The 23,016-nt window shown below is 47.9% G+C and overlaps 2 protein-coding genes across 2 annotated transcripts in view; both read left to right on the top strand.

Annotated features, from left to right (window-relative positions):
- The window catches only part of RTN3 (reticulon 3), a 54,282-nt gene that overhangs the window by 21,732 nt on the left and 9,534 nt on the right, over positions 1-23,016 (top strand). The window lies entirely within an intron of this gene.
- On the top strand, positions 2,309-4,640 carry LOC131480093 (reticulon-3-like; the record flags this gene model as incomplete). The annotated part of the gene is made up of 1 exon (XM_058662517.1): positions 2,309-4,640. A coding segment is annotated over one exon (2,289 nt), but the record flags the coding sequence as incomplete, so codon positions are not given.

Raw genomic sequence — 23,016 nt, 5'->3', positions numbered from 1 at the left:
CCTTCCCTGTGGGGCAGAGGCAGTTTAGTTCACCTCAATTTCATTCCTGTTTGAAGGGAAATACTCTGTCCATTGAATGTTGTCTGGTGGAGGCATGACCAATAAATCCAGTAATGATACAGAGTTCAGATTGTGGATTATTTCTCATTAAAATGTAGCCAGTAGTACTTTTTAAAATCTCTCTTTTTTTAAAAGATTTATTGATTTTTATTGGAAAGGCAGATTTACAGAGAAAAGGGGAGACAGAAAGATTTTCCATCTGCTAGCTCAGTCACCAAATGGCCACAATAGCTGGAGCTGAGCTAATCCGAAGCCAGAAGCCAGCAACTTCTTCCAGGTCTCCTACATGGGCGTAGGGTCCCAAGGCTTTAGGCCATCCTCCACTGCTTTCCCAGGCCATAACCAAGGAGCTGTACAGAAGTGGAGCAGCCGGGCCCGGCGGCATGGCCTAGCAGCTAAAGTCCTCGCCTTGAAAGCCCCGGGATCCCATATGGGCGCCGGTTCTAATCCCGGCAGCTCCTCTTCCCATCCAGCTCCCTGTTCGTGGCCTGGGAAGGCAGTCGAGGACGGCCCAATGCCTTGGGACACTGCACCCGCATGGGAGACCCGGAAGAGGTTCCTGGTTCCCGGCTTCGGATCGGCACGCACTGGCCTATTATGGCTCACTTGGGGAGTGAATCATCGGACGGAAGATCTTCCTCTCTGTCTCTCCTCCTCTCTGTATATCTGACTTTGTAATAAAATAAATAAATCTTTAAAAAAAAAAAAAAGAAGTGGAGCAGCCAAGACATGAACCAGCACCCATATGGGATAGTGGCACTTGCAGGTGGAGGGTTAATCAATTGAGCTATCTCAGCAGCCCCAAAACTTTTTGTGATGTGTATTTTTCTTTATTTGCAAGGCCAAGAGGCAACACAGGGACCTGCCATCTGTTGGCGTCTGGGGACTCATTCCAGATCTTGCACGTGTTCAGTAAGGATGCAGCTGCTTTGGACCATCACCTGCTATATCCTGGGGTGTGCCTGTGCAGGAAGCTGGAAGTGAGGCCGGGGTTCAGATGCAGGCACGCCCACGAGGGATGCACGCATCCCAGGCAGCACCCCACGGCTGCCCCGCGTTCTTTTTTTTCTCTAATACAAAGACTACAGTTTTACCAAAGACATTATTACATCAAATAATAGTGACATGTTGAAATAGGGAACTTTCAGGGCATTTTCATAATTGTTAGCATTTTATTTATTGTAGTATGAAATTCTGATTCACTCTCATCTGCCATGAAGTAATTTTATGTAACACCATAATTTTGGTCTTTTATTATTCTGATTCTTATGAAAAGAAGACATAAGTAAATAAAGCTGAATGAAGATTATCTCAAAGGAACTTCTCTTTCCTAGTTTCGCAGCTACTGCTTCCCGCTCCCTGAGTCTGCCCAGGTCTCGCGTGACCATGCCGAGTCTCTGTGGCTAATTTACGTGGACCTAGTCATTTTAGGCCTACTTTGTGTCAGCTGCAGGAACACCACAAAGACAGCATGCCCACCCATAAAATCTGGCTGGATTAGAAAGCTAGAAAACAGCGTGGTAAATGAGTAGATATTGTGGTCTCAGTGACTAGTAAGATATTACTAATGCATTACTTTCAGAAAGATAATTTTCTGTTGTAGAAGGAATTGTGGGGCTTGGTCTATCCATCTCAACCCCCCAAAAAAGAAAGTCACAAGATTCAGTTTGGATTAAAATGGCAAGTTAGGGCAAGAGATTTTAGAATGAGCCTGCATTTTTTCTTCTTACGTAGAGATCTTTCTTGTGAGTAGAATAGAATAATTCCAGACTGAAGATCATGAAGAACTCCGGCTATGCAGCGTCGGGTTCTAGAGGCAGCATGCCCCGTGTGTTCAGCTTACAGGGCGAGTCTAGCGTCAGGTTGTTTGTTTTGTGTGGATTGTGTTGCTTTGTTCACCAAAAAACAAAACCAAAAAAGAAAAAGGAAGACAGTTTTCCAGCCCCTCCCCCCTCTTCAAATGTACCAATATTATCTTTCTTTGTGCTTTACCTTTGCAGTGGAGGAAGTAGACTGGTCAAAAGCTGGTCATGAAGGTTTTTGTCATTTGCACTTTGTAGCATGATACAGCTTCAGCAATGGCAAGTTTCTGCATGTCTTGCTGGTCATGGTTTTGTTATATATTTGTGCGTGTGTACTTCCCCGTGTGTGTGCACATTGCATAATGTAAAAATTAGAAGCATGCTGCTTAGCCTGACTAGTTGGGTGTGTAACCGTGCCTGGTAAACAGTCGCTTTTCTTTTAAATTTTGACCATAGAGGAATTGCACTCTATTGGTTCTAATGAGCCACCTGCAGAAATTATGGCTTCTTCGTGTATTTCATCTTCTGAAACATGTAACACTGATCTTACAACATTCCATGGAGAAGGCGAGGTGTTAGGTGGCCATCCTGTTTTAGCCCACGAAGACAAGGCCCACTGGGCTCTTCCAGCCCCGAGGGAGGTGCCCAAGCCTCAGGGGACCAGCAGTTGTGGAGCAGATGCCCCTGGCGCTCATCGCGACCACCCTTCCATTCCAGTCAGTTCCCAAGAACGCCCTGCTCTTCTCTTAAAAGAAGTTGGTCAATTGGAACAGCAAATAAAGACAGATGAGTCTGAGAAGCTGAATGAGGTAGCAGAGAGGAAGGCTGCAGTTGAATCGGGTTCTGGTGGCAGGTTCACTTTGCTAACAGCTCAGACACCACCCGCCGCCTGCTCCCTGTCACCGTCGGAAGCTTCAGGGGGTGGCAGTATGGAAAAAGATTCGCCTGGATCACCATTCGAAGTCATTCTTGACAAAGCAGCATTTGACAAAGAATTTAAAGACTCCTACAAGGAGAGCATGAAGGCGTTCGGTAGCTGGGCAGGGCACGCGGATGAAGAATCACCTGCAGACAAGCTGGAGAGTGATGACAAAGTGTTTCCCCTGCGGAGTGAAGAGGCAGGGCGTTACCCGGCCTCCGCACTGCTCGCCAGGCAGTTTTCACACACAACTGCCGCGCTGGAGGAGGTGTCTCGGTGTGTGAGTGACATGCACAACTTCACTAACGAAGTACTGACTTGGGACTTGGATCCTCACGTGAAGCAGTCGACGGACAAATCTTCTGACCACAACACAAAAACAGGACCTGATGTGAACAAATGTCAGCCAGATATCCCAGTGGTACATCTTAAAACTAAAATTCACCAGAAAATTCCTGTATGTTCTTTCAGTGGGAACACTTCCATCACTAAACCAACAGGTGATGATCTGGCAGAAATATCTTTGCCACAAGAAAACGCTAGGCCAGCCCATGCCAGTTCTGTGAAGGACACGCGAGGCAGTGAGCAGAAACAGGACGACACACTTTCAGAGCTGTCCAGATCTCCGTCGGAGAAACCTGTCCCTCTGGGTCCTGGAGCGGTTTTGCCTGAAGTAGACTGGCAGAACCCTGGGGTGGGAGAAGTGGCAGAGGCTGACAGCTCCGGGGAGTCCGATGACACAGTGATAGAGGACATTGCAGCAGGTGCATCAGCTGAAGATTACAAAGTTCAGATGGAAAGCCCAGGGTCCATTCCAAGTGCTGTTGCAAACACAGGTGGGAGAGCTGTCCAAGAGCTTTCCGCTTGTCGGAGGGAAGGGAAGACCTCTGAGGACCCTGAAGAGGGGGTCTGCACCTCGGAGCCACATCCGGCTCAGCCCCACGTGCCCGGGAGGAAGCTGCTTGGTGAGGTGGCCCCTTCCCAAGTACCCGATGTGAGTGTCCCAGAGGAGGGTGGGAAGCCCTCGGGAAACGTGGCTGAAGCTGCTCCTCAAATGCCTGTTACAACCGAGAAGCAAAAACTTCCTGTAGGAATATCAGCAAAAGTTTTTAGTGAGACAGATGTGACAAGTTACACTTATTCGACACCATTCCTCGGGAAAGATGTTAAAGACATGGATGATTCTTCCCCAGAGGATCTGATCACAGCCTTTACTAAAACCCGAGGGAAGGGAACAGTAGGTGCAGGTGAGACAAAGGCCCGTGACTCAGCATCACAGAAGACAACAGGCTGCAAAGCATCCCTTCCCGCAGAAGCCTTGCCCGGAAGTGAGCCTGGTCCTTCTGATGTGGAAGGCGTCAAACGCAGGCGCAGTGAACAAGCCGAAGGAGTGAGTGGGAGTAAGTGTCAGGATGCTGTCCCAGCCCAGAGCGTCCCAGCAGCATCTCCTGATTTGGAGCAGGAGCAGCTCACGATCCAAGCCCTGAAGGAGCTGGGGGAGAGACAGGCTGAGATGTCAGCCGCCACGCCAGGTGAGGAAACGGCGCGGCGAACTGTGGCTCCAGGAGCTTGGCCACGGAGATCCTGTGCCATCCCGGAGCAAACAGGTGTCAGCCCTGCATCTGGACCTGATCCTGGGATCCCCAAAAGGCCTGCTGTTACCCAAGAAGCTAGCAGGGTAGATAATGGTTCCAGCCTTAGCACGACTGAACTGGTAAACACGCATGCCCTAGCGAGACTGCTGGCAGACTTCTCAGGTAACGACTCGCAGCAGAAATCATGCATGTGGTTGATTCTGTGCAGGCGTAGTTATTAGGATGCTATTTTTCTGAGTCTCAGTTTTAAATCTACAAAATTATAACCAGAGTACAAACTGTGTATAGTAGGGGAAGCACGTGCTGCTTTTTTTTTTTAAGATTTATTTTATTATTTTTATTGGAAAGGCAGATACTCAGAGAGGAAGAGAGATAGAGAGGAACGTCTTCCATCTATTGATTCACTCCCCAAACAGCTGCATAGGCCAGAGCTGTGCCGATCCAAAGCCAGGAGCCAGGAGCCAGGACCTCCTCCAGGTCTCCCACACGGGTGCAGGGTCCCAAGGCTTTGGGCCGTCCTCGACTGCTTTCCCAGGCCACAAGCAGGGAGCTAGATAGGAAACGGGGCCGCCAAGATTAGAACCAGCACCCAAACGGGATCCTGGCACATGCAAGGCAAGGACTTTGGATGCTAGGCTACTGTGCCAGGCCCCCACATGCTGCTTTTTAATTAATTTGGTTTCCCTACATAATGTTTCCCAAAGCAGTACACCACTTTATAAAATTGGTTCCCTTAAACATTTTTTTGTAAGTTTCCAGTATGTTTTATTGTTCTCCTTTGCTTATATGTTGGCCTAGAGAAATTGCTACTTTAAAAAAAGTCATTGAATTCTCATTTATTTACAAAGTGCACTAGAACCCCTGTAATACATTGCTTCTAGCCTAGCGCTTGAATTTTTTATGAAGACCTTTGAAATAAAGGACTTGAGAAATGTACTTCACAATCAAAGGTAAAGGAATTCCTACTGGGAAAAGGGGTAGATGAAACTTTTAATTAATTTGATCGTACACCACAGAGATTTTGTTGCTCAGAAAGTAGGTAACCAGTGTTGCCATACTATTTGGTGAGTATTACTTAAGGGAGCTCAAATTCTTCTACTTCGGACCTTATCCGATAGATTTCAAGCCAGTATTCACTGGATGTTACTAGAAGTCCTTCGTTTTGTGCTCTGTGTCATCATTTCCTGGCAGTCAACTTTCAGGTGACTGAAATCCTGGACATTCCGGCGTCTTGGAAGTGGGATGGAGACCGTGTATTCGGGACGGCGGTTGTAGCGCAGCGGTGGCAGCATCCCTGTGGGAGTGCCCCCTCAAGTGCCGGCTAGTCTGTCTCCAGTCCCTCCTGGAAAGGCATCGGAGGACGGCCCAAGCAGCTGGGCTCCTGGCGTTGGCTGGGCCCCAGCCCTCACTATTCTGAACATTTGGAGAGTAAACCAGTGGACGGAAGATATCCCTCTTCGTTTTTCTTTGTCAATCTGCCTATAAAAAAATATTTTTTAAAAAGATATTTAAAGCATTTTTCAAGGGGACCCCAACATCTTTATCTGATGCCAAATATAATACTTACTGTTTAATTGGTGTTGGGAGCTATATAGGAGTCAAAATTCCATTGGATCCATTTGATTTTTTTTTCACATTTGAGAAACAATAACAGAGAAGAGAGATTTTTCCATTGCTTAGTCAGTCCCCTAATGCCTACAGCAGCTGGGGCTGGACCAGACCAAAGCCATGAGCCCAGAACTCCATCCACGTCTCCCCAGGGGGCGGCAGGGACTCAATACTGCTCCCTTCCCAGGGTGCACCTTAGCAGAAAGCCAAGTAACTGGGCCCTCAGCCATGCTCACGGTCGGGCCAGTGTCCACAGTGGCAGCTTTGCCCAGGCCTGCCCCAGCATAGGCTCTTTGGGGGTACTTCTTTGAAACCATACATGGAGCTGTACTTATGGTGATGAAATGCTTTTGTTTGATTATACCCTTTAATCTTTTTAGAGTTATTTATTTTATTTTATTTTATTTTTTTTTCCTACATTTAGTCCTTTTATTTCTTTTTTTTTTTTTTTTTAATTATTTATTATTTTACTTCAGTAATTACATTGTATTATGTGACACAGTTACATAGATACTTGGGGAGTTATTTATTTTAATTGAAAGAGTTACAGATAGGAGAGACAGAGAGATCTACTAGCATCCACTGACTCACTCCCCAAATGTCCGGAACAGCCAGAGCTGAGCCTATCCTACATGGGCGCTGGGGCCTGAGGACCGGAGCCGTCCTCCCCTGCTTTCCCGGGCCACAGGTAGGGAGCTGAAGTGAGGTGGAGCAGCCTGGAAGTGAGCTCTCTCCCATATGGCTCCCAGCACTGCGGGCAGAAGACTCATGTGCTATACTACCTTCTGCTTTTCTGTGCCCAGCAGTGTGATTACAGACAGCGCCCTTCCGTGATCTCGGGGCCTCGGTGTCCTCTGTGAAATAGGGACGTTGAGATCCACGATTCCCTGTTGGCTTCAGTCATGCGCTTCTTTAGCTGAGGGGCATGGTAGCTTTCTTCCCGGGTTGTCCTAAATTCTTGCAGGTAGTTACTTCGGGTGATGAGGCATGTAAAAATTAAGCCACAGAAGCTCCAGTGTCTCATTCTGGCAAACACCTGCTGACCTGGGACCTTAAATAACTAGCCTAGCTGGTTCAGCATCCTCCTTGTTCACATGGTGATGGTAATAATTTTGTCCTCCTTTACAATATTGTAAATATTGTAGTAAAATTAAGTACTGGGTAAACACTAGCTCTCGGCGGCTCCGGATGGCAGAGAAGAGCCGTGCGAGTTGAGGAGGTTTGTCACCGACCAGATTCTGTAGTCAGTAGGATTTTTAGATGATAAAGACTGGTCCAAGACTGTAGCTGAAAGGCCTTCCTCTACACTTTTCAAAATTGAAAACTTAAAAATATTTTTTACTTTATGAATCAATCTTTTAAAATGTAAAGCATTTCAATAAAATATTAGTTTTAAATAAGTATGTCTGAATCATCTTCCATTCTTTTTTTTTTTAAGATTTACTTATTTTTATTGGAAAGTTAGATACATAGAGAGGAGGAGACACAGAGAGGGAGATCTTCTGTCCCCTGTCCACTGATTCACTCCCCAAGTGGCTGCAATGGCCGGAGCTGCGCCGATCCAAAGCCAGGAGCCAGGAGCTTCTTCCGGGTCTCCCATGCGGGTGCAGGGTCCCAAGGCTCTGGGCCGTCCTCAACTGCTTTCCCAGGGCTCAAGCAGGGAGCTGGATGGGAAGTGGGGCTGCCAGGATTAGAACCAGCACCAGGCCCAGCGACGTGGCCTAGTGGCTAAAGTCCTCGCCTTGAACGTGCCGGTTCTAGTCCCGGCAGCTCCTCTCTGTATATCTGACTTTGTAATAAAATAAATAAAGCTTAAAAAAAAAAAAGTTCTAAAAAAAAAAAAAACAGCACCCACGTGGGATCCTGGCATGTAAGGCGAGGACTTTGGCTGCTAGGCTACTGCCCCAGGCCCATCATCTTCCATTCTTAAGATACCAATAGTTCTGTAGATTCTCTTTGAAGTAATTGTAGGGAAATAGAAAAAAATGAAAAATGGCATTTTATCTTTTACACTTGATCTTAGCCAAAAGGCCAAAAAGCAGTTTATCTTTCTTTTGCTATTTTATGTTATATACCAGTTTATAGTGAAGCCCATGTACTATTACATAATTAGTTGCTCAATAATTACAGGATGTTATTCTGAAATAGTTTAAGGGAAAATTAGATTGTATCTCATGCCAATTTAGTGCAGATAATTTTTTATTATTCATATCAGTAAGAATGCAAGGAAATGGGCGTATAGCTTTGTAATAAGTATGTAAATTGCTACAACCTTTCTAAGGCAGTTAAACAATATATAACAAAGATTTCAAATTGCCCTAGCAATTTTGTTTTTGGAAATTTATTCTAAAAGACATTTATGTGTACAAATAACTAGTGGCCAATAGCTCAGTCTTTTAACAACGAAGATGGGTTGAGCATGTTATGACCTGACTTTGCAATAAAATATTACACAGCCAAGTTTTGTAGTTGGAGAAGTGCGTGAAGAGTGGAAGAACCAGAAAGAACTCAGGGATGTTTCCGCTTGCGTGTGCAGTCAGCTGTCAGCGTTGGCACCTGTGCTTATTTCAGATGGGGGAGCTTCTTGATTAGCACCCGCTGTGTTCCCTTTGCCCCACCCCCCAGACGTGACCACCAGCGCAGATCTGGTGCGTCCTTCCTGTTTGCCTTTTTCTCTCTCTCTCTCTCCATTTATTCGTTTATTCAGAAGAATTAGAGAAAGATCTGCTGACTACTCTCAAAATGGCTGCAACAGCCAGGGCCGGGCTAGGCTGAATCCAGGAGCCAGGAATTTCTTCCCAATCTCCAGTCTCCCATTGTAGGTGGCAGAGTTCACAGTGCTCAGTCCATCCTCCTCTGCTTTCCCAGGCCTTCAGCAGGAAGCTAGATCAGAAGTGGGACAGGAATCGGCACCTGTAAGGGATGCTGGAGTCGCATGGGGTGTTTTAACCCATTGTACCGTAACACTGGCCTCTTAAGTAATTTTTTTTTTTAAAAAAACGAAGTCACAGTTTTTTTCCCAATCACAGTCAAGTAGTCTTCTGCTGGAGTCAACCTTCTTGCAAATTTAAAGGAAGTCAGACCTGAAGGTGCTAGAGAGTGAACGGAAGAAGGTCGACTCCGGAGTTCACACCCGCGGAAGAGGCAGCGTGAAATCAGTTCTGCTTTGTGACTGCTTTCAGACGTGATAGGCCAGCATTGGAATCTCACAGATTAGCTAAAACTGCTAGAAGACTGAGGACAGAATTTGTGTCTGCCACAGCCAGGCAATCACTGGAAAAGAAAGAGCCAGTTACTAAGTGCCCAAAGCACAGGTGCACAAAAGGATACAAACATCCTGTGAAAGATCTAAGAAACATCTCAGAGTTTGCTCTTTGGAGCCAGTTGAACTGAATTGAATTGAATGCTAAAACAGAAGTACAGTACTCTCCAAAGGAATTTAACAGTCCAGAAGGGCCCAATTCAATAGCTAAATCCTCGCCTTGCAAGTGCAGGGATCCCATGTGGACACAGGTTCTAATCCCGGCTGCTCCACTTTCCTTCTAACTCCCTGCTTGTGGCATGGGAAAGCAGTACAAGATGACCCAAAGCCTTGGGACCTGCACCCACATGGGAGACCCAGAAGAGGTTCTTGGCTCCTAGTTTCAGATCAGCTTAGCTCTGGCCTTTGCAGCCACTTGGGGAGTGAACCATTGGATGGAAGATCTTTCTCTATCGCTCCTTCTCTGTAAATCTGACCTGCCTTTCTGATAAAAATAAGTAAATCTTAAAGTGCAAAAGCTCTCCAACATAATGTTCAGTATGGAATTAAAAATTATACAACATTTCCAGCCGCTCCTGCCAGTTCACAAGAGAGCCAGGCTGAGGCCAGGCCAGACTGGGGTGCAGCACCTTAGGAACTCCCTGTTAAACTACAGCATCCCTCAGTATGTGTGTGGCCTGGCTCTGAGGACAGGCAGAACTAGGCTAAGCCTTAGCACCCACTGATGCTAGTGAGAGCCAGAATGGGTGCGGGATGGTCTGGGCTATTGTACTTGCCAGCAAGAGCTGAAATAGGTACAGGCCAGTAGGACAGGCCACAGTGCCCATGAATGAGTGACAGGACCAGGGCATGCCAAGCACCCACCAGAGCCCATGCCAGATGCTTGGCAGGAAACAGGCCTGATGGAACTCCCCTGCTAGGACACAGCTCTCACTGGAGAGCGCAAGAGCTGTGGTTGGGGGCAACTCACAACATGTCAGGATACAGTATTCATTGGCATACGTTTTGTCCAGGTCCGTGAGTGGGCCTTGTGAAGCCAGTCCACAGAACTCAGTGGCTTGTGTGAGAGCCCGGGTGCAGGCTGGGCAAGGCTGAACTGATAACACCCACCAGTTCACATGAGAGCCGGGCTGGCAGCTGGCCAGGCTGGGCTAGGCTGTAGCACCCGCCAGTGTAAGCTGGGATGGGGAGCAGGCCAGGCAGAGCTGAGCCACAGCACGCACAAGACCCGGGTCAGAAGCAGTTCTGGTAGGACAACTTCAGGGACTCGCCTACTAAGCTGCTTCTTCCACTGTTGAGCAAGAGAGCTTGGACTGGGGGCAGACCAGTCTGGGCAGGACTTCAGCACCCATCGGCTGGCATGTGGGCTAGACCTAGGGGAAGGCCAGGCTGGGCTGAACCATTGCACCAGCTGGCTCAAGTAAGAGCCAGAATAGTTACGGGTCAACTGGACTTTACCACAGCATTCACTGGCACAAGCCAGTACTGGGTGCAAGTCATGTCAGGCTGGACCCCAGTACCTCTTGCTGATGCAAGATCCAGAACTGGGAGTGGTCCTGGTAGGAGAACTGTGGACACTCCCCTGCTAGGTTGCAGCTCCCACTAGTGAATATGGGAACCAGGGCTGGGGATGGGCCAAGCTGGAAAAAGACAACAGTACCCACAGGCATACATGTGGGCCAGGTCTGGAGGAGGGGCAAACTAAGCTAAGCCACAGCACCCACTGGTGTGTACAAGAGCCAGGTGGGACATGGAATGAACCAGGCTAAACCACAGCACATGCCAGCACACACAAAAACCCAGGCTGGGGTGGAGCCTGGTGGGAGTTGTTAGAGATCACCCCAGTTAGGCTACAGCACCTGCTGGTATACATGATGACCGGGCCTGTGGTGGGCTGGGCTTGACTAGGCAGCTGCATCCAGTGGTGTGTGTGTTAGCTGTGGCAGGTAATGGACCTGGCCTGGCCCTGCACTGGCTGGCACGTACAAGTCTGAGGTCACCCTCTTGTGAGGCTTCCCGGCAGACTGACTAGACTGCTGGACTCAAAACCCTGGCTATAGGGAAATCCACAAGATTCCAACCTTGGAATACACACATTGGGTCTGGGCCTCCTCGGTTCGTGGTGCCCATGCAGTGGAGAAGCATACACAGGCACACACTGAAGACTCGGCAGCCAGCTCATCTAGTGTGGCAGTGGGGGTCGAGCGCCTCGTGGAGGATGGAAAGTGGAGAACAGGCAGTGCTGGTGGAGCTTTGCAGTGAATGTCTGGGTCTGGATGCACCAAGGTAGATATTGTTAGCCAACAGACCTTGGAAGGACTTTCTCAGCCCTGGATCAGTGAAACTACGACGTCCCAGAACTCTCAGATCCACTCAAGTAACGCCCTCGGAACATGCGTCCCCACACGAGGGTCTGTAAGGCAGCGTCAAACAGCCTTCCCCAACCCTGGAGTGATCCTCTTTTCTCCCCGTCCTCCCAGCCCCACCAACCCTCCTCCACACCTCAACCCTCCCCTCCCTAATCTGAGGCTCACATGAAGCATGCATGCCTCTCAACTAAATAAGCAATATTAATTTTTTTTTAAAAAAGGTAGTAAGGTTGTGCAAAGGGCATTAAATTACTTATTAAGTGTTTGTAGTTGGGTTTTTCCACAATCGTTCACAATTAACTAGTGTTTTGTTCAAGTTTAGGTCGGAGCTAGTGTTCTAAAGGCTTACATGAGCACTGTTTCTTGGCAGAGTTGGTCGTGGTCCAGCATGCTAGTCTGATCAGATCTACTAGGACGGAAAAGGATTTACACAAATGAGAGAGCCGCAGTGTTGTGTTTACCCATTCCACCGTGACTCATCATGGCGCCTGTTGTCTTAATTACATTCTTGAGTTACAGAAGGCCGGTGGTTCACACATCTGCATCCACCCTCTGCCCGTGTGGCGAGTGGGAGTCCAGGCCATTTTGCTTTCTGTGCTTTAGAAAACTGAAGCTGGGGGCAGAGGGGATGGTAAGTTATTTTAATGAACAAAAAACTGTTTTTTTCTGAGTCTGGAAGGAATGTGAGTTTGAAAGGGGTTCTCACCAGTGCTTTTGGCCTGCCGCCAGTCACTCGTAGCTGACAGATGTGTGTCTGTGGGCCAGTGACGGCTTCGTGTTCCATCAGTGACCCCTGTAGCAGGGAACTGGATCAGAAGTGGCGCATCCATGGCTCAAGTGGGCTCCCATATGGGATTCCAGCAGCCAGCTCCAAGTAAGTTTTTTGGCTTTTTATTTAGTTTTGTCTTGTTAAAGGTTTATTTTTGTCGGAAAGACAGATGTACAGAGAGAAGGGAAGACAGAAGGAAAGATTTTGAATCCACTGGTTTACTCCTCAAATGGCCGGAAAAGCCAGAGCTATGCTGATCTGAAGCCAGGAGCTTCTTCCAGGTCTCCCACGTGGGTGCAGGGTCCCAAGGCTTTGGGCCGTCCTTGACTGCTTTCCCAGACCACAAACAGGGAGCTGGATGGGAAATGGAGCAGCTGGGATAAAAACCAGATCCCATATGGGATCCCAGTGCATGCAAGCCAAGCATTTAGCCATTGAGCAATGGTGCCAGGCCTCCAAGTAAATTCTTTAAAAATATAATTAGAGGTAGGGCTGCTACAGAAGGTTAGGTTGCCTTCTACAGCTCCAGTATCGCATGTGGGAACCCATTGAAGTACTGTCTGCTCAGCTCCTCATCCAGCTCCCTGCTAATGTGCCTGGAAATCAGTGGAAGATGGCCTGAACACTTGGACCCTCCACCCATGTGGGAGATGAGGGTGGAAGCTCCTGGCTTCAGCTGGGCCCGTCCTGGCCATTGCAACCATGTGAGACACAAACCAGCAGGTGGGAGGCGTCTCTCTGCCTCTCCCTCTCTCTATATTATAATTTTGCCTTTCGTATAAATGAATCTTTAAACACAGAGTTCAAATAGGGACAGTTAGTGCAGTAAAGCAGCCTTCGTGTTCCAGCTCTGCTTGGCATTGCAGTGCCACGATGCCTGCCCTGGGAGGTGGCGGGTGATGGCTTACGCCCATGGCAGGCCCATCTGGTCAGGCTGGTGTGAACACTGGGGAGTTAACCAGCAAATGGAAGACCACACTCCTTCCACCTGAAAGAGGAGTAAGCTTGGAAATTCACACTTAGGGGGGTTTGGGTTTTTATTTTTTCAGAGTAAGCATTTAACAGCCTTTTGTTTTAGATGTGTGTAATTGTAAGAGCAGATTAAGTTCAGTTTATCTTTAGAAATAGTTGAGTTTATTCAGATGGAGGAGTATAAGCAGTTCTGTAATAGGATGATAGGGAACCAGCACCATTTACTGCTGGTCGACTTGAATTGGCAGAGGGCACATGAGTGCCCCTGTTGGTACAGTGTAGGTACTACTATATGGGTAGGAGCATTGAAAGCTTTTAAAACAAAAGTAATATTGTCACATTACAGAAGAGTCATACTTAATTCCACTAGCAACGTAAACCCTCTAGGTAAATACATAAGACATGTCATGTGCCAGTAGTGCAAAATGCAGATAGCTGAGCAATTACTGATACTACTGAGTCATAAAGGAAGCTGTAGTAGGTATTGAAATGGTAGTAAAAGACAATGGGTAAACTGATTTATCACATGATTTTAACCATAATGAGGTACATTAGAAAACATTATTTAAATATGACTAATTTGGGTCCAGTATGATAGCCTAGTGGCTAAATCCTCGCCTTGCATGCATAGGAATCACATATGCGCGTGGGTTCGTATCCCAGCTGCTCCACTTCCCAGCCACACTGCTTGTGGCCTGGGAAAGCAGTGGAAGACGGCCCACAGGCTTGGGTCCCTAGAAGAGGCTCCTGGCTCCTGGCTCCTGGCTTCGGATCGGCTCAACTCTGACCATTACGGCCATTTGGGAAGCAAATCTTTTCTTTAAAACTGTCATCAATTGTGGTTTTTCAAGTGAAGTTAATCCTTCAGTAGTCATGTCTGACGTGTAGAGTTGTACTGGGCTTGCTCGTTGGAGAACTCTGAGCTTCCATTCTGCTAGAACACATGGCACTAGCTTGGGTCAGTTCCCTTCAGGTTTTGAGGAAGAAACTAGCCCAGGTTTCATTCTCTCTCTGCTCATACAGGGCTACTTCAAATGTGAAAAGTAGAATTAAGAAGCAGGTATGCTTTGGTGTGAACATTTTGATTCCTGAATACAGGTAGATCATACGTTAGTGTTACAGTTGCTTAGCCCATGGGCTCCCGGTGATGGTATTGCGTTCCAGAAAATCTAGGGAAGGGTGTGGGTGTGCCCCGTCTGCACCAGTGGCTCTCATGGGCAACGAGTCTTCACTTGTGGCATGCAAGAACCCAAAGGAAGCAGAAGTTTGTTCACAGCGTGGGCAGCTCCCATCCAACCAAGAGCCGCGACTTTGGACAGTCTTCCCTGAATGATGCACTCCGTGTTAGGCACAGAAAGGGTCAGGTCTGCCCATTAAATGAACCAGGGTTACGATCTGGTTTTCCTGTGATAGCTCTGGAAGGTAGACTTCATTCAGCTCTAGTGTTTGACTCTAAAAGATGAGGAAAGAGGAAGAGTGAGCTTTGTTTGCATGTTTCTGTCTTGGGTTACCAGGTTGGGATGGTAGAAACATTTCCTAATCAGAGGACATTGTCCAAGGAAGTGTTTTGTTTCGTGTGTGGAATTTGCCATGTTGGGAGATGCCACTGCGTGGTCTGTTGATCACTCCCACATTGCTACTCTGGCCAGACCAGTCTGTCCCGTGTACCTGATGGCCCACTGCCTCTGCCTCCTGGTCCTGTCTCCCCTTCTCCCTTATACTCAGTTCTTTTTTTTTTTTTTTTTTTAATTACAAAGTCAGGTATACAGAGAGGAGAGACAGAAAGGAAGAGCTTCCGTCCAATGATTCACTCCCCAAGTGAGAGCAACAGCCGGTGCTGTGCCGATCTGAAGCCAGGAACCAGGAACTTCTTTTGGGTCTCCCACGCGGGTGCAGGGTCCCAAAGCTTTGGGACGTCCTCAACTGCTTTCCCAGGCCACAAGCAGGGAGCTGGATGGGAAGTGGAGCTGCAGGGATTAGAACCGACACCCATATGGGATCCCGGGGCATTCAAGGTGAGGACTTTAGCCGCTAGGCCACGTGGCCGGGCCCAACACACTCAGTTCTGCCGGAGTCCAGCTCCAGCCGAGAGTTCGTAGCTCGAGAAGGGTGTGTGAGATAGGCGTAGAAAGAAGAAGAGAGAAAGGAGAGACGGACCACTAGGATTCCTTGATGATTGTTGACATTGCGAGAAAGCTGTCCGCTTTATTTATACAGAAGCAGTACAAAGTTTTCTTTTAGGGGCATTTTGACATAGCCTCAGGGGGGCACAATTTACAACTTCTTGAGAAATGATTGAGGAAGGATCCCACATTCCTTGCTTATCTTGGTTTGCCAGTCTTCATCCGCTCTCCTCAGGTCTGGGCTCTAACCTTGGCGCCACCTGTGACAACCAGGCCCCTACCTTGAATTATGTATGGGTTAGTAAGTCCGGGGTCTTGGTCTATGGGGATTACGGGCCATTGGCACTAAAGGCCATTAGGTCAGCAAGCTCACACAGTTTGTTATCTGACCAAGTAAAGCAAGAATTATAACGGCGGAAAGAATTGTAATTAGCAATGAGCCAAGTTTACTCCATTTAAGTTTCAATTCTACAATGGACAAGTGAGTGCTTCCAAAGACAATTCTACAAATTGTTTCACCTTAAGACAGGGCATTATCCATTCCAATGTTGCAGCCAAGAATTTCTCAGTAGACAACACATCTTATTCAGTAATACACTCTTGCTACAATTCTTATTCTACAACTTATCCATCACTTAATGGGAGAAATACATCAAAAGAGAAAAAACAAAGATCTGAGACAAAAGGTTTCAAACATTAAGTTCCTCTACAACTGCAGGTTCTACAACCTCATAAGTGATCAAATAATAATCAAAAGTGTATCTTTGTGATGTTAGTGAAATCAGTCTATACTTCCTCTAGTTAGAAATTATGAAAGCAGCTAAAGCAACTACAGTTTGTATGTTCTAAAGAGTTGCAAGGACAGGCTAACCCTTAAGGTCACAGTAACTATAATTTTTTGCCTTAGCAGGATAGCCTTTAGGGTCCCAGTAACAGGATAGCCTTTAGGGTCACAGTAACAAAATAACTTTTAGGGTCCCAGTAACAAGATAGCTTTTAGGGTCCCAGTAGCTATATTTTTTGTCCTGACAGTCTTAACCCATACTCCCATCATTTCCATTAGTTTGTAAAATTCTTATCAAGCTATTTCCCAGAAAGCATGCTAAATGTCCGGGCCAGATTTTATGGCAATGGGTAGGTACACAACAAGGTGTCTGGAAACAGCATGGGCTTGATTGTACTCCTGTGTGCAGTTAAAGGCCCACTCACCAGGACATTATCAGTAACATTAACTCTTAAGCTCACGTTGGTTGTAAAAGCCATCTCACAGGGGCAGACAATGCCTCAATACAAAATTCTTAGTGGGGTGGTTCAGTGCCCATGCGAAAGGGAGTGAAAACTGCGTCAAGGTGGTCAGAGATGAATCCGCTAGGCCCTGCCAAGTAGCTGGAAGCTCCCTGGGCCCTGCCATGCAGGGAGCTGTTCTCTTCACACCTTTGTGTCATTCACACCTATTGCACGGACCCTGGCACAGTTCTGTTAAGTCATCAGGTCGGAGCTCTTCCATCTGCTGGTTCATTCCCCTCTGTGACTGTGACGATCAGAGGTGGGCCATGCCGAAGCCAAAAGCCAAGAACTCCATCCAGATCTCTCACAGCACTGCTGGGGTCCAAGTGCTTGGGCCAGCTGCCTTCCCAGGCATACTGGCAGGGAGCTGGGATTTCACTGTGAGATTTAGTCTGGCATTGGCAGCTTAACCCTGCTGGCCCTGTAACCCTTTTTCAGTAGAAATTTTTAAATGAAACCTTGATATGTAAGATACAAGGGTTAAAAGGATGCCTTTTTAAAATTTACTTATTTATTTATTTATTGTGTCATTTTATGACAGTTTCATAGGCTCTAAGATTCCCCCAGCTCCTCCCCAAGCCCTCCCCCCTTATTGAATTCCTCCTTATTGTTACAGTAGTACAGATCATAACCAGTCATGATTCCTTCATTGCGGGCATGGACCATGCGGAGAGTCCAGCATCTTATTGTCCAGATAAATCCAACAGTTTCACTGGGAGACCATCCTTGGTCTGAAAGTAGAGCTGGCAGAATATCATCTCCTCCAATGAGATGTCACTACAGAACTTCAACCACAGGAAGAAACATCGAAATGAACAACATCATGAAGTTAATTAACATGGTATTGAGTGACCAATGTGTTAGAAAAGTTCTTAACCACATCCTGTAACTACTTCCTTGGCATCTCAGTTTTAGTATATGCACAACCAGCTGCTATAAATCCTTTTTTTTTTTCCTCCCAAGCTGACATGTTTTTGAGTTTCACCTAAATCAGACTGTCACAGGAACAGTGGAAGGATCAACATGAACATCCATCATATATATAACAGCTGAGTACAAACTTACCATCAAAGTTTCTGTTAGTTCAGATAGAGACTAATAAAGGTCAGCTAGTTGAGAATCACTCAGCTTGTACCTTACTGATCAGACGTCCCATCTGGCTTTTCAGATAGTCGGAGAGAGACATAGATATAGACATAGAAAGGCTGGAACAGCCAGGGAAAGGGCCAACTAGCCTGTCATCGCTCAGCCTGTACTTACTGGTCAGGCTCCCTATTTGCTTCTCCTGGACCTTACTAGGTAGGGTGTAGGGTTAAATTCTTCCTCACTCACTGGGATGCTGGGAATTTCCCTGCTCACCCGCCTAAAACTTTTCTATTCTTCAATTGTTAAAATGCAAAGTTCTGTGAAACCGTGCTTAATCACTATATACTGCAAAATTTAAATTGTGGCTTGAGATTCTCCCCAAAAGACTTTATCAATTTATGACTGTTAATGCTTAAAAAAAAGGGGGGGATCCCTTCTAATCCTCTGTTCTTGATTATTTTGTGTGTCCTGTCAGCTGAAGAGAGGCCAGGGGGAAAAGTCCTTACTTTTCTGCAGCAAACTTTCGCCTTAGTTCTTCAGTTTCCCATGATAACTGTAATATGGGTTATGTGGCATAGCAGGTTATGCCACCACCCTCAATGCTGGCATCCCCTGTGGGCACTGATTTGTAGCCTGGCTTCTCCGCTTCCTATGCAGCTCCCTGCTGGTGCCCTTGGGAAGGCAACAGAGACGGCTGCACCCACGTGGAAGACCTGCACCTTCAAGCTCCAGGCTGCTGACATTGGCCTGGCACAGCCTCAGTAGATGATCTAAAAAAACCTTGTAATTAGATATAAACAAACTAATAAAGTCAAATGAATAATAGCTAACATACTACAACCAGTTAGTGTTCTGAATAGTTCTCCACATGAACCCATTCAGTCCTGGCAATACCCTTAACAAGCAAGCATTGTGGTAGTCCTGTTAGAGAAGAGGAACCCCAGGCACAGAGAGGTTCAGTGTCTTGCCTGAAATCACACAGGCAATAAATGAAAAAGGCTGCAAACCCTGGCATTCTGGAACCAGTGCCTGTTCAGGGCCGCACGGCCTCTTAGGTTGGTGGCTAAGCCCAGCAGCGGATAGGGCTGGCAGCCGGCTGGAGGGCAGGAGGCGTAAGAGAACTCTGGAGAACTGGGGTTAGAACCAGTGACCATATGGGTTCCTGGCGTGTTCAAGGCGAGGACTTTAGCCGCTAGGCCACCGCGCCGGGCCCGCTATTTTCATTTGATTTATGATTAATCTTAGCATATGAGAACACAGGGTGATCTTGTTACACTAACCTTCATCTCTGACTTGTGGCTCTATCTTGGCCTGCTCAGGGAGTTTCCTGGCCTGGTTCTTTCCTCATCCCCTTCAGTCTGTTTGCTGTTCAACAAAGAGTCTCCAGTGTCTTATTCTGAAAGTAATACGTCACATACGGGACAGGGTGGTGACATAGTGAGTTAAGCTGCCGTCTGTAATGCTGGCATGTCACGGGTACTAGTTTGAGTGCTGATACTCCCCTCCTACCTCCCTGCTGATGTACCCGGGAAGGAAAGGGAAGATGGCCCAAGTGCTTGGAGCCTGCGCCCATGTGTGAGACCCACTCCATAAATCAGCCCTGTCTCATGCCACTTGCCCTCACTCAGCATGTCACCATACTGGCCTGTGGCCTTGCCAATGCCCCCTGCCCTCAGCTCCACCCGTTTTCACAGCACCTGCTTCTTCCTTTGCTTGCAGTTGTCTTTCCTGTCACTCCTCAGAGAGGCTACTCCTGTGTGTGCCTGCACCTGGTGCAGTGGCTTGGACTCCCAGGGGCCTCTGCTTTTGGTATTCACTGCCCTTCTCCCTCACTGAGCTGGAGGGAGCTTGCTTGCCTTGCTCGTGCTTAGGCTGTATTGCCCGTTCCCAGCACTAGCCTGTGTATAACAGGCAGTTAGGAAACCTTGACAAGAAAACACAGGTCAGTGTGTGGCACTGTGGGGAAACCGCTGCAATGCCAGCATCCTGTATCGGAGTACTGCACTTCCGGCCAGCTTCCTGCTCATGTTCCTGGGAAGGCAGTGCCTGGGAGATCGGCCCAGTGCCTGGTAGCTGGCACCCCCATGGCAGACCAGGAAGGAATCCAGGCGCCTGGCTTTCAGCCTGGCCCCGGTGTGGCTGTTGCAGGTATTTGGGAAGTGAACTAGTAGGTGCAATTGCTCTGTGTATGTGTGCGTGTGTATTCCTCTCTGTCACTCTCAAATAAATAAATTTACAGAAAAGAAGGCTGAGAAATGAGCACCTCCACCAGGTGAGGAATGTGGCGTGGATACGTGGCCTAGCGGTGGACGTCTGCGTCCCGCGTTAGAGCACCTGGACTCCGTTCCCTGCTGTGGCTCCCATTCCTGCTGCCTGCTAATTCCACCCCGGGAGGCACCTGATGGCTCCGTGCATGGGGCTCTGCCACCCTCAGGACAAACCTGGATTGCATTCTCCCATGTTGGATATCTGGAGTGAGGCAGAAGACAAGAGCTCGCTCTCTCTGAGTCCCCACCTCTGCAAGAGAGGTGCTCAACTGAGGGCAGGAACAGAGAGAGGAGCCTGCCCGACGCCCAGCACTGCGACCTGGCTGCTTCCTGGCTCTGAAGTGCGTGGCTGCTCCTCAGGCTTGGCAGTGCCCCTTCCCTCGCTCCTTCCTCATATTTTGGTCCTCCCCTTTCCCAGGGGATCACACAGGAAGTTTCCGAAGCGCCTGCCAGGTTCGTTTCTTGGCGTTCCTAACCAGAGGCCTTCCTCTGTCCTGCTCAGTAGTTCCAGCACAGAGAGTTCATGTGTGGAACTGACTGAGGGGAGGGCACCTGGGATTACCTGGAAATCAGGGTTTCGCCATCTCGTGGTCATTCGCGTGGCCCATGTTTGAGTGTTCATTTACAGATAGGAAGAGCTGTAACACATAAACCAGTAGGTGTTCTTTTTTCATTTTTTTAAAAATTTTATTTGAGGGTTTCGCGCAGTGGCCTAGAGGCTAAAGTCCTTGCCTTGCATGTGCCAGGATCCCATTTGGGTGCTGGTTCTAATCCTGGCAGCCCCGCTTCCCATCCAGCTCCCTGCCTGTGACCTGGGAAAGCAGTGGAGGACAGCCCAAAGCCTTGGGACCCTGCACCCGCGTGGAAGACCCGAAGGAGGTTCCTGGCTCCTGGCTCTGGATCAGCACAGCACCAGCCGTTGCGCTCACTTGGGGAGTGAATCATCAGATGGAAGATCTTCCTCTCTGTCTCTCCTCCTTTTTGTATATATGACTTTCCAATAAAAATAAATATATGTTTCCTAAGAAAAAAATTTATTTGAAAGGTAAAGTTAGAGTTAACTGGTTCACTCCCCCAAATGTCCACACAGCTAACACTGGAGCCAGCTGAAGCCAGGAGCCAGGAAATCCCTCCTGGTCTCCCACGTGACAGGGCCCCAGCTGCTGGGCCACTGCCCCTTGCCTTCCCAGGTACGTTGAACCAGCACTCCCATTGGATGCCAGTGTCACGAGCAGAAGGTTAACCTGCTGATCTACACCACCAGCTGGGACAGATGGTTGGTGTGTTGGAGTAGGACGTCTCTGAGCTGACAGCCCAGGAACCAGGACCTGTGAAGTTTGCTGTGTTGGACCATCTTTTTCAAGCTCTTCCTCAGTCAGTCCACTCTCATTCCCTGAGTTTGCTGCGTGACCCAGCTGTTATCCTGTCTTAGCTGAGAGCCGAGCCCAGGCCCCTCTGTGCTGTTAGGCAGGTTATACCTGTGCTGCTAGCAGATACTCCTCCAGTGTTGTCCTAATAGATCCGGGTGTTCCTTTTTTCTTTAATTAAATATTTACCTATTTGAGAGGCAGAGTACACAGAGCGGAAAAGAGAGATCTGTCGCTGTCCTGCAGCGATGGACTTGGTGCACAGAGCTGATAATACATGCTTAGACTACTGACTGATGATCAATAGCCAAAATTTATTAGAGGCAACAGACTTTATATGCTGAGGGTCATACAGGATTAGGGTAGAGATACTTAGTTCATCAACAGAACCATCAACCGTTTCTATGCCTTAGTTTGGAAGTCCTTTTGCCTTGTATATTACTTCCCACTCAACTGTTCTTATACAAATGATATCTCATCAGGTATACAAAAGGTAGCCATACAGTTGTTCTCATGCAAAGGATATCCAATCAGTCACACACAAGACATCCATTCAGTTGTTTATCATACAAATATTGTCCCATCAACTGTAATCCTGTGCTCGGTCGCTGACCTACGGTCACAATGTCCTCCTACAATCTTCCATCAACAGGTTCACTCCGCAGATGGCCTCAGTGACTGGGCCTGGCCAGTCCAAAGTCAGGAAGCAGAAGTTTCTGCCAGGTCTGCCACGTGGGTGCAGGGTTCCAAGCACTGCGTCACTGCTTTCCCAGGTGCGTTAGCAGAGCTGGACTAACAGCGGAGCAGCTGCAGCTCAAGCCAGCATCCACATGGCATGTTAGCACTGTAGGTGGTTTTTTATTTGAGGCCCGGCACGGAGATCTAGAGGCTAAAGTCCTCACCTTGCACGTGCCAGGATCCCATATGGGTGCCGGTTATAATTCCGGCAGCTCCACTTCCCGTCTAGCTCCCTGCTTTTGGCCTAGGAAAGCAGTCAAGGATGGCCCAAAGCCTTGGGACACTGCACCTGTGTGGAAGACCCGGAAGAAGCTCCAGGCTCCTGACTTCAGATCAGCTCAGCTCTGCCTTTACAGTAACTTGAGGAGTGAATTGGTGGATGGAAGATCTTCCTCTCTTTCTCTCCTCCTCTCTGAATGTCTGACTTTGCAATAAAAAATAAATAAATCTTAAAAAATGATATATTTAACTGTTTGTTATTGGGAAGTCAGATTTACAGAGAAAGGGAGAGAGAGAGAAAGATCTATCTGCAGGTTCACTCTGCAAGTGACTACAACAGCCAGAGCTATGCCAGTCCAAAGCCAGGAGCTCCTCCAGGTCTCCCACACAGGTGCAGGGTCCCGAGGCTTTGGCCGTCCTTGACTGCTTTCCCAGGCCACAAGCAGAGAGCTGGAAGGGAAGTAGAGCAGCCAGGATAGGAACCTGCACCCATATGGGATTAGGGTGCATGCAAGGCAAGGACGTTAGCCACTAGGTTACCATGCCAGGCCCCTCGATGTGGTTTTTATTTGT

Source organism: Ochotona princeps, chromosome 4, assembly GCF_030435755.1.
Source record: "Ochotona princeps isolate mOchPri1 chromosome 4, mOchPri1.hap1, whole genome shotgun sequence".
In the NCBI taxonomy this organism is placed as follows: domain Eukaryota; kingdom Metazoa; phylum Chordata; class Mammalia; order Lagomorpha; family Ochotonidae; genus Ochotona; species Ochotona princeps.
The sequence above is the reverse complement of the archived record's forward strand: the minus strand, read 5'-3'. Positions and strand labels throughout refer to the sequence as shown.